This window comes from Heliangelus exortis, chromosome 1 (genome assembly GCF_036169615.1).
Source record: "Heliangelus exortis chromosome 1, bHelExo1.hap1, whole genome shotgun sequence".
NCBI classification, from domain to species: Eukaryota; Metazoa; Chordata; class Aves; order Apodiformes; family Trochilidae; genus Heliangelus; species Heliangelus exortis.
Window position 1 is genome coordinate 166,803,861 of NC_092422.1, and position 17,972 is coordinate 166,821,832.

Sequence of the window (17,972 nt, forward strand, 5' to 3'; positions counted from 1 at the left end):
AATAAATATTCCAAGAGAGGGTCTGAAACCAATCAATGTTGAATCAATAACCTGGAAATTAAAATTACTTCACTGGTGTTTCATCCAAATGCACAGAAATGCAGAAACTACACTCAAAATAAGAATTACATATAAAAAGCTAAATTTTCATTATAAGGTAGTGCTCAAAAAGTCTTTGAAATTAACAGCATTATCACTGGGCTTCTAGTCTGTATTGACAGACACCTTCTACCCCACTACATTTAATTTGCCTGATGCATGAATATTAGGTCAAGAAGGAACCCTTGAGTATTAGATGTAGCCACAAACCCTGATATTAAAAACAAGTTTGCTGCATGTCCTTGAAAGAAAAGTGTGATTTAGAGAAGCTTTAATACATAAACCTATTTGCTGGGAATTATTCAATAAACTATATATGTGGATGACAATAAATTCACAATCTCTATTATTTGCTAAACCACCTGCTGTTCCGGTTTGTTCTCTAAGTGCAGGGTACTATAAATAATGCTGGAAAGGTAGTGCAGAACTTGGTTGTGGAAGGTTAAAACAACGTATAAACGAGGGAAGGGTCTTCTGAAGGCTTCATCTGCGGCTTTGCCTCTTCCTGACCCACTCGCTTTTCCTCACTTTCAGCCTCTCTCTCACAGATCCCATAGCTAAGACAAGCAATTTTAGATAACCCCCTGCATCACATAATAGACACTTGTTTCCGTCAAAGCGCAGCTTACTACAAAGTCTCCGTGGGTTTTAATCACTTAATTAACCGGAGGGTTGTTTTCCAGAGCTATCACGGTGCCGCTGGAATTTCTCAATCCCTGATGAACGCCCGGCTGCTTCCACCTCGGCGGACGCAGGGTTTTCATGCACTTAACGGGAACCCTATCTTCTGCTGCCCCCACCCCAAAATCCCCCTGCCTCCCCGGTGGCGGCTGCCGAGCCGGGCTGGGGGCTGCTTTTCCCCGGAGGGGCTGAGCCCACCGGGGAGGGGGTAAAATTGCCCTGTCTTGGCGGGGTAGCGGGGAGCGGAGCTGGGCGGAACGGGGCGGAGCGGAGCATCGGGAACTCCCCCGCGCGGGGCCGTGGCCCCCCGAGGCTGCGAGGGGCGGAGCGGGGGCAGCCGGCGCGCCCCTCCCCCAGGGCACCGACGGTCCCGTCCCGTTGCCTCCGGAACCCCTCGGGAGCGCGTCGGAGGGAAACGGCGTTGGGTCCGGCGCTGCTCGGTGGGGAGGACCTGGAGGGCGGAGGCAGAAGGGGATAAATATCCCAGCGCCGCTGTAACCGGGAGCCTTCTGCCTGCCCTCCTCACCCGCCGCTGATACCGGGCTCCCGGCCTCCGCTCTATCCCCGGGGGCAGCGGGAGAGAGCAGCAGAGCCTCTGCCGTGCCTCCCGGCGGTCTCCTGCTCTGCGGAACATGCCGGGTCGGGGCTGGCGGCGGCGGCGGGGCCGGCATCGCTCTCCCCGGACATGAAGCGGCCGCCGGGAGCTCCAGGTAACGCTGCCCGGAGGGCTGGAGGAGCAGACATCCCCCGGTAGCTGGGGTACGGCGGGCGGGCAGGGTCCGGAGGGGCAGAAGCCGTAGGTAAGAGGGACCGCTGGAGCCGGGGGCTTAGTTCCATTGGATTCGGGACTTAGTTCGCCCGGAGCCCGCCCAAGTCATCCCTGCAGCGGGTGGGGGAGACCCCGGTCCCTACCTCCGCTGCGATGTGGAGTGGCTGTTACCGAGCCTGCTTGGGGCAGGCAGGCAGAGACCCCTCTGTGTTTGGGGCATGGTGGGCGAGACCAGGGGACGGAGCGGTGCCAGTGGGTGCCCCTGCTCCCACGCCGGTTGAGCCTGCCCCGCCGCTGGACTCGCCGAAACTTTGCCCTCCGCCTACCCACGGTAGGGATCGGGGAGCTGCAGCTGGCAGTCTCCATCGAGAGATTGGCAGAAGTCCTCCTCCGTGGTGTGCAGGGGGGTTTCTCTGAAGTTTAGCCCGTCAGAGAAGCCTTTGGAGGCGGTGAGGATCCTACGCTGGGCAGCTAAACTTTCGTAAGATCTGGCATTGCTTGGAGACTGGTTACCGATACTGTAACAGGCACTGCAGCTTATCATTGCCATTTTTTTTCTTAATTATTTGCCGATCTCCTTAGCAACTGAAGTAATTTGTAAGGTTTAAGCTAGGGTGTAGATTGATTTTCAAAGCAGCACAGCAAAAAGGATGCATTGTTGTTTCACTGATGCGCATTTCCCTTGTATGCTCTGAAGAGGGAGAAGAGCTGTGGAGTGTTGAGTTCATGTGCTGCCATAGACTGCTGATGATAAGTCCTGCTCAGGATTTGTGGTACATCACCCAGTTGCTCATCCCTGTCTCAATTTTCTTTAATCCGACTGAGATATCATGGGTGCAAAAAAAGTAAATAAATCTGTCTTCAGAGGAATTCAGTCCTTAGTGAGGGATGAGTGGGAGAAGATAGTTTTAGCTGGCTAAGGTTACGAGGACAAATTAATCTGTAATTCAACACTATTGAGGTCTCGTCAGGTGCTTGCCACAGGGACCATTCCATTTGCCAGACTGACCTCAGGATCAGCTTGCTTCAGAGGTGATGTACAGCCATGTTTGCATCACTTTTAGGTCCTGCATCAGGTGTAGCTTAATCCAGTACAAGAAGTTATTCCAGTGTATCAGTACATCACCCACATGTAGCTTACCAACAGTCTCTGCTCTCTGATCCATCATGTCACTGAATCCCATGGGTTACTATGGGTGGATAATAGTAAAAAACACTGAGCACAGCTGTCAGGCAGATTCAATGCAGAGAGAGTGCCTTTCCTGCTCAAGGCTGCTAAAAGCAGAATATAACCTGGAGATGGGAGTGAGGTGGCCATTATGGGAATATATCTTCTGACAGCATCCCATATCCACACAGAAGGAAAGGAAGTTCATGTAGACCTTCCTTATTAGTGTAACCTCTCAAAAGATCAATAATGTAAGATGCCACCAGTCTGTTTGTAATTAATGGCTCTGTCATGTGCTTAAGCAGGATTCATAAAGTTAGGATTAACAGCATTAATAATTGTACTTGTGTAATATCATTATTATAAATTAATAAAACCCTGTTCTCACAGTCGCTTTTTGTTCTGTGTTCACAATGAAAGCTTTGTCAAATGCCATGCAGAAAGAAAAGAGGTTGCTCTGAGAAAAAAATGGTAACACCTAAGCCATCACTGTTCCATTTCATGTCTTGTTATGTTTAATACATATATAAGGGAAAGAGCTAGATGTAGAAATGATTGGAACAGTCTGGGGGGGGGGGACTGAGATGCTGAGTATTTTCTAGTGTTTGAGGTCTCTGGAATGTCAGCAGTATTCCTGCAGTGGTACAGGGGAGTTGTGTGCAAAACATTTGCATTTTCACTGTGCAGGAAGTGCCAGCCAGATGTGGGACTGTTTGCATCACCAATACACAGAAAGATGCTCTTACTACTCTGAAGAACTTCTCAATCCCATTTGTTTACATTGAAAAGATTAATGGTAATATTTGCAAAAGCATTCAAATGACTTGTGCTCTCCAGACCAGTTCACTGCTTAAGTTAAGAAGTGTGACACATGAAGGTTTTTTAGCAAAGTCTTATTGGGAGAGGTAGCTTAGTGTACTGCTTTCCCTGGAAGAAACAGCAAGAAACCTGAAGGTACCTACAGGATAAGAGAAAACTCACGTTCAGATTATTAATGTAGCATTAATGTGAGAACCCAGAGAAAAAGGTTTAGGACATCAGTTGAACTCACAGTGACAACTTATGGTGAGGATGTTTACAGATGCCTGGCATTCCTCTCTCCCATAAAGACTGGGAAGGAAGGAGAAGTGCCAGCTACAGTGATAATATTTTTACTCTCATCTCAGCACTTTTTAAGATCAGTCCTTCCCAAACTCAATAATAAATAGATGTTCTTTATTTTCTAAGTGTCAAACCAGTGACTCTAATATGTTCCTTATTTTTTAACAGTCACTAGTGCACATTATTTGATCTCTCAGGAATTCTGTGGCAGAGGCCAGGATATGTTTCAGTTCTCAGGTATAGGTGTTTACTGAGCTCTGTGTAATCACCTTTCTTTTCCCTGGGCTTCCTCACATCCTTGTGCAGTGTAAGAAGAGGTTTTGGGGGAAGAAAAAAAAAATGTGTCCATGTAACTAAGGAGTGAATATAAAATTTTAAATGGCATAGAAAACCTTAATTCTGACATTTTCTAATTTTTGAGTGCTTGACTTGGCAGTCTCGCCACTCTCTTAATACAACTTTTGTGAATGCAGACATTTAAAGCTATTGTATATATAAATTCTCATGAAAGGTCAATTATTCCATGCTTCTGTCTTCAAATTTCTTGTTTTAATAGGTCATTAGAAGGTTCAGCTCTTTAGAGTTATAGCATATCTTTTACCACTTGACTTAAGATTTGTAAGCAGAAGACGGGAGCCTGCCAGATTGGCAGAGGCTTAGAGAGGAGGGGAATAAGGAACTGAGGGGGAGTGGAAATTAGTTCATTTCATGTTTATCAATTAATTGCATAGATAATTTTAGATTTATAAGAAGCAGATGCAAATTCTTCAGATAAGTGTGTGCGAAGGTTCACCTTCTCTTGCCTCTCCTGCTTCATCCTCTTCTTGCCTTTTACACTCTCTCCATCTGCTTTTCCAGTTTTATGTGCCTTAACTGACTTCTGCATCTTCAAACTACCTCCTCCTCAGTTACTTCATTAATAACAATGATGATGCTCCACTAGCATTCTCCTCCCTAGGTTTCATCCTTCCCTCCCTATGCATCTCTTAATCCTCCGTTTCCTTCACTCCTTTTCTTTGACTGCTCCTCTGTCCTGTTGTCCTTCACCCATTAGGTCTCAATTTTAATGATTTTGTACTCAAGACTCACCCTTTCTCCATCCATTTTGCCTCATCAGTGAATACAATGACTTTTTTTTTCTTTCTGCTTCTTTCCATCTGAGGTTTCTCCCCTCAGCTGCCCACAGGCAGTCTTCCAGCTCCTGGCCACAGCCACCACCATCAGAGCAGAGCAGACATTGTGGCATTCGTGCTGCTCAGATATTGTACCAATGAGTGGGTGAGATTGGAGAAATGAGTCTGAGGTTAATCTGTGGGAGCTGAATGCTTTGAGCTGTGATAGGGTGGGGATAATCAACACATACGGATTCACTCAGGAATTGTCTGACAAACTCCTAACAGATATCCAGGGAGAGCAAAAGTGAATAGAAATGTTCATTACACTGTGAACTATATGTATGTATTCTTAGGAGGCAGGTAAAAAGCATACCCCTTGGATTCCCTAGTGTATCAATAGTCCTCCAAATGTTACATCTCTTCTTTAAACCATACTGACAATAAAATATTCTCAGAAAAGGGTATGTTCTTGCCATCCGAGTATGAACAAAATAATTTTTAATTTACAAAGTTTTGGGAAATGGTTGAATCATTCTTTCTGAAAGTTTCCAAAACTTAGACCCGAGGCAGTCACCAGGCATGGAAAATTTCCTCAAGAAGATATTTTTGCAGAGGTAGAAGCAACAGATTATAAAATATTCCAATTGGACATCCTGAATAGACTGTTGCTACCTGAACTATCAGTTACTGCATCTTTTTAAAAAAGGAAATTAAAAAAAAGAAAAGATATTTGTATGACATTTAGAGCTAAGTAGACTGAGAAAATTCTTTACTTGAAAATATGTGACATTTTCTGATTGTGAAGAAACTCAGGCTGTAGCTGCTCCCCACTAGGCAAGAAAATAGCATTTTTGGATGTGGCGTTTTCTTTCTGGTACCACCATTTTTTTTGTCTGGGTTTGTCTGGAAACAGGTAGGAAATGCCATTGCCTAGTTGTGTTCCACAGAGGAACAATTCTGGTTTGTTTTTTGGGGGTTTTATTTTGTTTTGTTTAATTCAGAAATTACATTTCTTGACCCAAGACTGAAGAATAGTTGCATTGGTTTTGGAGAGCAAAAATACTGTATCTGTAGAGGGAACATTTACATGAGTACTGAATTTCATTTTTACATAAAACTGATGTTCAGTTTGCGTCAACTAAGAGCAACTAGATTTTATAATTATCCATATGTAAGAGTAAGGATTAATTCCCTTTATTTTTCAAAAGGTATGCATAAAACATCAGTCAGGGCATGAATCGTAAATGTTAACGTGCTGTACCTCTATCCCTCTTTTGACAGCAATTAAAGCAAAGCAAACTGCACATATAATCTGTGGCAAGGAGCACTGGGAGACAGCTAAGAGACAGTGACAATGTCTTTAAAGTGGCAGACAATTCCTACCCAACTTGGAGTTCTAAGAGTGAACTGCAAAGGACTGGCATACTTCTTGGTCTTCACAGTGAGCATCTGTGGCAGTGCCTGGGGGATGTGTCCGACTGCCTGCATTTGTGCCAGCGATATCATAAGCTGCACCAATAAGAACCTCTCTCGGGTGCCAGGAAATCTCTATAAATGTATGAAAAGGCTGGATATGAGTTATAACAGAATCGGGGGGTTGGAGCCTGAATGGATCCCAGTGCTGTTTGAGAAACTGGACACTTTAATAATCAATCATAATAGTATTAACAACATTATGACTGGAAGCTTTTCCACAGCCCCAAATCTGAAGTACCTAGACTTGTCATCCAACAGCCTGAAGACTCTGGGCAGCCCTGTGTTTCAGGAGCTGGGGGCACTGGAGGTTCTCCTGCTGTACAACAATCAAATAACACAGATAGACTCTTCAGCCTTTGGAGGACTGTACAAATTGCAGAAACTGTACCTAAGCTATAACTTGGTGTCACATTTCCCACTGGACTTGTACACTGGAAGATATAAGCTGACAGACCTTGTGTTGCTGGACATTTCCTTTAATCGCATCAAGTCAATGCCTATTCAGCACCTGAGTTCAGTGCCAGCCAAACATCTTAGTGGAATTTATCTTCATGGCAATCCATTTTATTGTGACTGTATGCTGTATGCCATGCTAATCTTCTGGTATCAGAGGCACTTCAGTTCAGTGGTGGACTTCAAAAATGAGTACACCTGCCTGTTACAATCAGACCCCAGAGGTAACAGTAAACTGTCTTTACTGCATGACAACTTTCTGAATTGCTCTGAAAGCACTGTCAACAGTTCTTTCCAAGCCTTTGGGTTTATTCATGATGCCCAGGTTGGTGAGAGGCTGGTTGTCCACTGTGACAGCAGAATCAGCGATGCTGGCACACACTTCATTTGGGTTAGCCCAGACAATAGATTGCTGGAGCCAGACAGGGACACTGACAACTTTAAGGTGTTTCATAATGGCAGCCTGGAGATAACAGATGCCCAGCTAGAGGACTCAGGGCTTTATTCCTGCATTGCAATAAATAAAAAAAGACTCTTAAATGAAACCATAGAAGTTAGAATAAATGTTAGCAATTCCACAGTGAACAGGTCCCACGCTCACGAAGCATTTAATACAGCTTTTACCACCCTTGCTGCCTGTGTAGCCAGTATTGTTTTAGTACTGCTGTATCTCTATCTGACCCCCTGCCCATGTCAATGTAAGGCGAAAAGGAGGAAGAGGAAGCTTAACCAAAGCAGTGCCCACTCATCCATACTGAATTCCACACCACCGCAAGAGCTGCCAGCTGACGAAAGGAAAGCTAGCACTGGGAAACGAGTGGTTTTCCTGGAACCTGTGCACGAGCCAAAACACAGTCAGAATGGGAAAATAAAACTGTTCCCTAATGACAATATCATTGCTGAGGGTATCTTAAAAACTACTCGAACAAAATCTGACTCTGACTCTGTCAACTCTTTGTTCTCAGATACACCTTTCATGCCGTCAGCTTAGTTTGCTGCCTGTGTTTGTATTGTACAGTTATATTTCTGAATCCCTCCTTTGCTTGTAGCAACCATCAGGAAAAATAAACAGAGAAAATGTTTAAAACAAAAACTCTTGTCAGTTTTTGAACTGTGTCTCCTCTCTTGTGAGTGCAGGGCCATTCAACAGTGGTACCTTGTTTGGGAAAAGCGAACAGCGTGGCAGTAATGTGAATGTCTTCAATGCAACCTTAGTCGTGGCTTTTACTCTCTGGGCCACACACAGCGATCTCTCACGCATGTTTAGCAGCACTTTCCATGCATACAGCTGATTCTTCAGAGGCAGAAGCTGACCTCTATACAACACTTGTTTTATATTCACTTGTGCTGATAACTCAGCTCCTCTACAGTAAGAGCAGAAGCAAACTCAGATGGCTACTGAGAAAAATTCTCAGGCTTCCTGCAATTTCTTTCACAGGCTCAGTAAAATCACTAGGGGAAAGAGGTCATGGGTTTTATTGGACTCATCAGAACAGAAGGATTTGCCTAGCAGCACGGGGTAAATGCTTATGGCTTTCAACTGATAATGTGTTTGCCAACAAGTACTTGAAAATTTTAAATGGGGGTCATTGTATTCACTTTATTCAGAACTTAGTCATGGGATTACTCATGAAAAGTTAAGTGGTTGTATTTGCTTATAAAGATTGACGCATAATGAAGACAGGTAAAGGTTAAGACTTTACCTTTGCAGTTGCCTTAGTCAGAGAATGAAAGCTGTCAGTCATGAGGATGCAAGCTCACCAGCAGTAAATCATTAAACTGCATAAGTGGATTGATTGTAATCAGTTGTCTTAATCTCTACTGCTTGCTGTACACTTTACATCACATGTGGTCAACAAGTCTGCCACCATACCCAGAGCTCCTGCTGTGTCTTAGTGATGGATGACTTCAGAGGCAACTTCATGAAATAAGGGAATATTTCAATTAATCCTTCCAGTGTAAATTGGTTCCAACTGTCATAAAATTTTTTTCCTGAAGATTTTTCTTAAAAGAGGGAATACAGAATTGGACAAAGTCATGAAAATAAAGGCTTTACATACTGTGATTTCAGAAAGCACAGCTTTTCTTTAGAATTGGCCCTTGTCCCATATATACTACTTCTTTCCTCACCCAAAGTTTGTTGAAGTTTCAGAACCTAGTAAAACTGATCTGGGGAGTGATCATGCAACATATGTTGAAGTCTTGTGTTATTATAATGAGCATACTGTACTGTTCATTGTTTATTTTTCTATTATATTTGCCTTTGTGTGTGGTTTGGATTTTTAATTGGTTTTGGTTTATTTTTTAAGCTTACTTATGTTGCAATTGGGATAGACTTTCAGTCTTTCACACATTGATTAAGAACAACTTCAAAGGAGTGTTACAAGGAATTACAGCTTACCAAAGAAGAGTAACTGAAGCATGTTTGTCTTGTTTTGTCTTTGAGGAATATATGGGATGGGTAAAGGATAAACAAATTCAGAATCAAAGGGCTACATGGCATGGCAGTTGCAATTTATTTTTGAGAAGCTTACTGTAACAGCTAATTGTAATTTTTTGTGAATTTTTTGTGAGAGGTATGTCATCGTGCTAAATCTTACATCTAGCTGAGTCAAAGCTATCAACAATTGATTTGCTACAGAGAAATCCTGAGGTAGCTAATTGTTTGAAAGCAAGCTATTTGGAAAACAGATTAGATCAGGGAACAGGGTTGCTGTGATGTGCACAAAGTATGTGGAATTAGAAAGCTGCTGGAGATTTTAATTAAGATATTTAGACAAACAGGAGATGGAAGTTCTTTTTCTAGCCAGAGGATAATGAAGATTTAGGAGAGAAAGATGACATGGGGTTTCACGTGTTTATTTGTACATTTATCTGTGTAAATTTAAAAATGGCTTCTGCTGTCAAGTCCTTTCATACAGCTCTTTCTCTCTTTGGTCTGAGTACATATGTTAAACCCTAATCCATATATTTACATATCATGGCTTGGCTTTGCAAACAAAGATTTCAGAAGGGCTCTCCCCACGCTTGCTGCAAGCACCCTGATGGCTGCTGAGGCCAATGCAGGACAGGCAGTGCGGCTGCAAAAGGCCCAGCAGAAAGTCTCCTGTGAGGGGCATGGTGAAAAAAACAGTGGGTGTCTTTGCTAAAATAAGTAACATAGTTGAGCCATCTGCCAATAAGGCAAAGGTTTGACATTGTCTCCTTCTCAAAGGTTTTATTTTTTTCATTGAACAGATTCAACTAATCTGTGTGATCTGCGTGTGGTGTGGGTGGGTGTCCTCCTTGTCGGGCAAGGAGATGATGGGTGACTTGGGGCCAAAGAGCTGAAATCATGTTGAGGCAAAAGTATGAAATGGAGAGGCAAATACTCCCAGAGAAAGTTATACAGAACAGCCACAGCTCTGGGCAGATATTGCATTCTGTTGCCATACGTGAGGTTAATTGAACCCGATTTTGGTGTTTACACAAGAGCACTGAGGGTCAGTTCTAGATCAGGTTGCAAAGGCTGTCGGTGTGGGTGGGGGGCAGGTGTACAAATCTCAGTATTAGCTACAGCTGAGCAGGTGCACCCCACTGATGTCTGCACTTCAAGGCAGTGGCAATGCCTGTCACACTAACCATGCATATTAAATCTGCCTGGCAGCCCTGAATAAAACTGGACAGATCCTGCAGCCTGCCTTCCACAGGGCTGCTGTCTTCCAGCAAGAGCTGAGGGATCAGTGGAATCAGAGTAATCCTGCCAGTTGACTACAGAAGCAGAGAGTTTTTCTGAAGAGCAGATATTTACTGTGGTTATTAACTGGCTGTATTTCACTGACTGCTTCAAAGTGTAAATAGTTGTGACTGTGATTAGGAACAAGGTCATAAAACTGAGGCTTTGGAAGCAGATGTTGACTTGTTTGCTTCATCTTTATGCTACCACAGTCTTGTTAGGTGCAGTTTAGTTAGTCAGTAGGTGCAGTTTATTAAAGATTTTTAAGTCTTTACTGAAAATCTGCAACCCCAGTCCCCTTCTCAGAAGGCTGTGGAAAGCCAAGGCTTTTCCTCTCTTCCCACCACAACACAAATCCCCCAAGGGCTGTGAGCTTTGAGGCATCTGGCACTGCCACCAACTCCACAGCTGTGCAGAACCTGGGTGGTGCCATGGGCTGCCCAGATGCCACATCAGTATTTCCAATGCAGTTCACCCTTCATCAGCAGGTCTGTCCTACCACCATGTCATCCCCCTCAGTCTATGCCCTGGATCCCATGTTGCTCTTTCCAGCAACTACCAAGGAGCTGAATTATATTTTTAATCCAGAGTGAGCTCAGTTCTGCAAGGTACTTAGTGCTCTGACACCAATCCAACCACTCTCTTAAAATGGGTTTGCTGGAAGGCAGAGGTACTAAACAACTCACAGGAGGTCTCTGGTTGGCCATGAGGTCCCTCACTGCCTCAGCAAGATGTCAAGAATGTGATATTCATGCAGCTCAGATAACTGCAGGTGACTTTTGCTCTCCCTTTTCTGCTTTCCAGTTCCTCACACAAGGTCATAGGAAGGGGGCTCTAAGCTGTAGCTGCATATTGTGTCTTCTTGTGAGGCTCCTTTGAACCTAAGCCCTCCACCATTTTAATGAACAGCTTTCCTCTTACTCGAGGACCTGTTGCATCAATTCCAGCTGTCTCACTGATCAAAAATAAGGGTAATGGCTGAGACAGTTCTGAGAGGTCATGTCCTTGCCTCTTTGTTTCTAGTACTGGACATGCCTGCAGGGTGTAAGCATTTGTGGAGTGCATTAGAAATTGGTTGTGTGAGGCCAGCATGAAAACTCCCAGGCCAGCCCAGAATGTAGCAACTGCACAACAACTGCGTTGTCCCCATATCCTCCCCCTGGAGTGGCATGTGAGAAGGGAGGCAGGCCGGGTCTCCTGACCTTGATAAGGTAAATACCTGATTGCAACCACCTCATTAATGATGAACATGTATGGCTGGCTGTCCCTCAAAACATGCTGAGCAGCTGCTAACCAAGTGGGAAGCTGGGGGTGAACCAAACCTGCCCTTAAGCTGCTGTTGGCTTTGACATCCAGCACCATGTCCTTGGACCAGATTAGTATCTACCTCCTTAGCACCGTAAGATTTCTGAGGGCTGCTAGTGGCAGTGTCAAAAGACTAACAGATTATGTAGCTCTTTCTCTTAAACTAGCAAAACCCTAGGGTTAAGTTCTGATTAAAGCGTAAATTCTCATTTAGGATAGTACAAGATTATTTCTTCCTGCTGGAGTAAATCAAGCTCCTCAGGGTGCTGCTTTACACCGACTGCAGCATCTTCCCAATAACCTCACATGTCTCTGATCTGGTTGAGAATAAACCAGCCTTTATGGGTTAAAGCATACTATTTTGGTCATCTCTAAAGAAACATAGAAGTGACAGTCCCCTGTGGACTACAGCTAGTGGCCATCCCAGCCAGCAGACACTTCTGCCCTTCTTCATTGAGGCTGAGCTATCATCATTTGGCTGTGGCAAGTCCAGGGACTGTTTCCATCTCTTCTGTCATAGGTCTCCATGTCAAGACTGGCTTCCTGAAGATGTTTTCTGGATGTACTGCAGAGTCACTGTAAAGGATAATTTTAGCTGATTAATTAAAACAGCTACTTCTAAATGGCTTCTAAATTATGAGAACTGGCAGTGATAAGTACTAGTCCTTGAGAAGATGGGATACATGTTTTGTTTACAGATCTAGCAATTTAGATTTTGATGCCTTCTTTTTGCTCTTTCCAGTAAACAATACTTGAATAATAACATATAGAGTATGTATTTAAAGAATTTCTCCTGAATTTATTTCATTTGTCCATCAGGGCTCAGATGTGGGTAAGAGTAGAAATTTGAGGATGAAGGGGATAAGAGCAAGAAATAAGCTTGGCCAAAATTTGCTTGATATTTTAAGAAAAGGCTTAACATTCAAGCTCTTGCCTTCAGTGGCTACATGATAAAAATTAAATATCTTATAAATTTACCTAAGTATGTAATTCATGGGTATTTAAGAGGATGTGGGTGTAACAGAGTTTTGACACGAATACAGCTATGATAGCGATCCATACAAAATCCAAGTGTAAGAGTATTATTATTTGTTTTTGAAGAAAAGATAACCCAAACTTGCTGGGGAGCTCATGTTATAGGTAAAAGGATCATGTATCCTTACTTATAGAAAGCTCTAATTTTAATATTAAATAACTGAACAGGTGCAGTAGAGACATTTTTGTATAGTTTATTCTCTCATTATGTTAGGTGGATTTTTTTCCTTATATAAATCTATTTTCCTTTCCTTTGCAGAATAATTTAATTAGATGGGATATTATCTTCTTGTTTAGTTCCCCTAATGAAGTCTAAACTTGGTAGGAGACAGTTGATGACATAGAAATTAGGGTAAGTTAGTTGTGGATTCGAGTATTTTCTTCAATCAAACATAGAATCAAAGAATATCTTAGGTTGGAAAAGACCTTTGAGATCATTGAATCCAACCATAACCAACCAAATTTAATATGAGATTACCAAATTTAATATGACATTGTCCAGGCCTGTTGGTTGTTTTCATTTAACTGAAATTTTCTGTCTCATTTAACTGACTTTAAAAGGCATATTTAAAGCCTTTTATTTTTTTAAAGGTGAAAGGCTATTCATGCAACCTCTTACGTCAGCTTTACTAAACTGATTTAGAAACAATTCTGTTTGCATAAAACAACTCTGGTGTACAGAGAGGCTTTCCAGTCCGTATGAATATTTCTAATCAGAGTCCATTTCAACTGTACATATTTTCTTGGCAAGCTAGAGCCAAATTGCATCCTGCAGACCTTTCCTAGACAAACGAGAAGATGTTTTCTTCAATCAGATTTGCTCAATCAACAAACTCAATTGAAATCCTCATTTAGCCCTTACCACAGATCACGTTTAGAATGCAGAGCCATTATTTTCACCTTTGAATTATGCATGGAATATCACAACCTGCATATAACCCTCATAAGGACATCAGGAGAGGGTGGGGGAGAGAAAGTGTTTGCTAGAGAGCTGCCTAATGCAGCACACTGCCAATTTCAGCCCTAGAAGGTTAATATCCCTAGAACCAAAATGCTCACATCAACCTAACAAATCCTAGACAGCCTCTCCAGGAGCAGGTGGAGGCTCTGATATCTGCACCTTCTGCAGAGCACAGAGCCTCAGCAAGAGTGAATTCTGCCCTTTAAATAAGACAAAATGTCCTCTCACAGAAACGAAAGGATTTCCAGCACTTTCCCTGGTAGCTTTGGCAATAGTATACCACAAAATAAATTAACTTAGATAAGCACTGCTGTTGCCTGGAGCAGCTCAATTAGCCTTTTGCACTTGGAACAGAGGGGTTTATGGCAGTAGGGAGAGCCTCAGACAGGGCTACATCTGACTTCTGTCCTCTTTGCTCTTTTTACCTGGCACCAGAGTCACTGAAAACCCCTGGGTTTGCTGTATTTTCTTACCCAGGTATCTAGAACAAACAAAATCTTGAGCTTTTCTCCAGGTAGTCCACTATTGCTTAAACATTGGTGGAAGGGAAACAAAGCTTTTCTCTTTGTTTTTCATGTCAGAACCAAGATTGCTGCTGATTTAAGCCATGGAGGAAATGATGTTGGTGTGGTGGTACTAGTGCTACTAACACTCCTGTATGTCAGTCAGTATGTCAGTCAAGGATGAATCCTGCTGAATCCTGCTTTGCAAAAAATCATAGGGCATACTTGTTTCTCTGACCTTGTTGGGTTTTTTCAGAAGAAATTAATATGACTGATCTTTTGCCTGAAATAATTTCAAACTCTATTTTATAAACAAGCATTCATGAAGTGAATGATATTTTTGTTCTAATTCAATTACTAATTTTGTAGTTTGGGAATGGAAGAACTTTCCCCCTGATTTTTTTCTCCACACCTTCTTTTTTTGTCCATATACTAAAAAGACTGTTGATCTATTTTTTAACACATGTACCTTTCCTCCCTTGCTTATTTTCAAGCACAGATAATCACTGCATACAATTTAAGCAACATGCTCATGTTGCAGTGAATGATCTTTATGATCCACATGTTCTGTAGAGATAAGCCGATTTGTTCAGTTCTGTGTATCCTTTCACATTTAAAAAATAGATTTGGACATGCTGCTGTTGTTGTTGCTACATTTGTGGTTTACAATTTCCTTAAAATTTCCTTCCCATTAAAGAAAATTATGGTAAAAGCTCAGAAATCAGTGCCTTTGCTAACAACAGTAATTTTTGTCCTTTAAGGCTGTGATGTTTTTGTCTTTTAGCAGTCCCAAATATTAATTCACACATAATGCTGAGTCAGTGTGGCTTTCAACAGCACCTGCTTCATATCAATTGTGAAAACAAGCTGTGAAACAGTAAGGAAAACACATTTTTTTTTATGACTAACAATGCTTTGCACATAACAACAAGGTATGTCATAAAATTTTATTCTATGTGGAGTCTGTGTCAACTTAAGAAATGTTACTGGTACAAAGAAGCTATATTCTTGTCATTTATTCCAGGGGAATTTTATTATAGGATTAGTGTTGTGGCTGTTGGCACTATCATTTTGTATTAAAGAAAATTAATTTTCATTGGTGCTCCATCTGCAAAACTGCCATTGCAAAATGCTGTTTGCAGTATTCAGACTGCTTGTGATGAATTCCCAACTCAATCATGTACCTGTCATCTTGTGTAAGTGCCTGAGAGTGATAAGAATGCACATGGCCAGCTCTCCAGCAAAGCCAGACCCATCTCCTTTTATACTCAGGGGGGAGAAATTGTTGGAAAACATAACAGAATAATCAATATGCCATGTACTAGGCACATTCATGGCGATTTATATTTCATTCATATTAAAGAAATGCAATAGAAGGAAGTTTTTTAATTCTCTTCATCATGAGTCCTTAAAACATTATAAAGCTACTGTGCCATTTCTTTACACTTATTTTTATTCCCATTCTTTATTCTTTTTTTTTCTTTTTTTTTTTTTTTTTTTCCTTATTCTGAAGTATGGGGACATTTCTCTCTCCAGTATATGCAATAGTATCAAGTTAGGCCTATACAAAATACCTTGCTTTCTTGGAATAACTCAGAGTTCTGGGTATATTTCCTGTAGCTCTCCTACAAGTCTTGCTCAGTAAAGCAGAACTTGCAAAAATTATTTTCATCTACTGCAAATAATCACAGACTGCTCTAGTTTTTATTATCAGCACATATATGTCCTCTGCTGGATTAGGCAGGATGCATTTCATGGTGATGATGTGTGAGGGGGGCCTTTTTCTTATTAAAATGATATTCTAAAGGCAGAGAGAGATCTGGGGCCCAGAGGAAGTGCTGTTTTGTTTTTTGTTTGGTTGGGGTTTTTTTTCCCATACAGAAGCAGTGAGATTTGGTTGTTGTTGTTGGAGAGGAAAGCCATGGAATTTGTTAAAATAGAAATGCTACAGAAGGGAAGTTTTTGCTGGGTGAAAGATACTCCTGTTTGAGCTAAAGGTGAGAAAATAACAGGAGTCAAATATCAGAACTGAAGAAAAGCAGTACCTGAACCTTGGTAGGGACCCAGGCTTAAAAAAAAAAAAAAAAAAAAAAAAAAAGTCTAATTACTGTCTTAATTATATCCTTCTCTGTGGAGAACTGAATGATTTTAAGACCTTGTCATGGAAGTACTTTCTGGTTATCTTTAGTTCTCATCATGTCATGAGTTCAGGCCACTTTTAACACAGGAGGTTAATCATGAAAGTATTAATCCATGATCTCACTAAGAGGCAGTGGATAATTGGAGTGATTTGTAAGCATTGCACAGGACTAATGTTCTGGGTGTTTCCTTAGGTTTTTGTGATTTTTAATAGATCTCTTACTACCTCCAAGGCAAAAAATAGAAACTAATAAGTAAAAAGAAATAACTTTCAGGAGAGATGCTGAAATGTTGTCACTGAATTAGGAGTGATCAGGATTTTTGTTTTTTCCCTGCAGAATATGAAGTAACTACTTTAGTTGTGTTCTAAAGACAGAATGTAACTTTTTCTCTTTAAAAGATGTATCCACTAAAGGGTGTGATACTGCAGGAGTGTAAGTGTGCTGCTGTCAGATTTTCCAGTTAATATTGCACCTTTTAATGGGAGAAACATAACTGACCCAGTAACACAGGGAAAATCCTGTACATCTCTGGAGCCTAACTATAAGAAATGAGTATGGCTCTGTAGAGTTCCCCAGACAGTCACTGTGGGAAGTGATGCTCTTGTGGAGGACAAAAGAAATACAGATCTTGCAGCTACTAACTGCACCCAGATGGACCAACTGCATCTGTCACCTGAATGGAAAGATGCCACAAATTTCAGGTGTACCAACAAAATGACAGAAAACAAAGTAGGATTAGCTTTATCTTTCTGATAAGGAATGTTGTGAGAGGAGTTTGATTAGAACTGTAGGACTTGAAAAAGGAGACTCACGTATGTGTAGGAAGCTGCAAGCCTCAGTTTATAGCCATTGATAACCACTCTGGAATGCCCTGTAATGGTATTTTGGTAATGCCTGCTTTAAAAATCTGATTCAGAGCATCTTTGTGGAGCTTGTTTCATCAGTATCTGAAAAACATTTTGATTTCTTCTGAAAAGAATTATAATTGTTAGTATTATATTAGGATCTTTCCAGTCCAGTGCTTTTTTGAATTTATTTCTGCAGCACAGTAAGTGTGCATTGCACTTCAAGCAGAAAATAACTCTCACTGAAGGGTAGGTACTTATCAATATAGAATATTTGTATTTTAAAACATGATTACATCACTTGCTGTGACCATCTATTTAGCTTGAAAAGATTTTTCTCCAAAGGGTGGTTTAGAGCTTCCAAAAGCCTTTCTCTCTGCGCTGACCACACAAGAAAAATAGGAAGGCTGATGTCCCTGAAAGTGCATTAGCCATGGGGAATGCTGCCAAAAGGGGCCATTTGAGTCTAACTTTCCAATGCTTTCACAATGCTGTGCTCACAGGAATGGTAGGTAGTGCTGTTCTGTAACATCCTCCAAAACATTCTCCAATGAGAATGAAACATTCTCCAAAAACTGACATGCAAAGCCAACCCCTGAAGTCTT

The 17,972-nt window shown here is 41.7% G+C and overlaps 1 protein-coding gene across 1 annotated transcript; it reads left to right on the plus strand.

Annotated features, from left to right (window-relative positions):
- The first annotated feature begins 1,069 nt into the window (after positions 1-1,069).
- AMIGO2 (adhesion molecule with Ig like domain 2) lies at positions 1,070-7,955 on the plus strand. Its single transcript, XM_071733521.1, has 2 exons — positions 1,070-1,490; positions 6,215-7,955. The coding sequence occupies exon 2, from the start codon at positions 6,288-6,290 to the stop codon at positions 7,851-7,853; it is 1,566 nt and encodes a 521-aa protein (XP_071589622.1). The 5' UTR covers positions 1,070-1,490; positions 6,215-6,287; the 3' UTR covers positions 7,854-7,955.
- The last annotated feature ends 10,017 nt before the right edge of the window (positions 7,956-17,972 follow it).

What these genes read in the sequence shown, in the direction of transcription:
- AMIGO2 (XM_071733521.1), top strand. Translation starts at nt 6,288, where the DNA reads ATGTCTTTAAAGTGGCAGACAATTCCTACCCAACTTGGAGTTCTAAGA.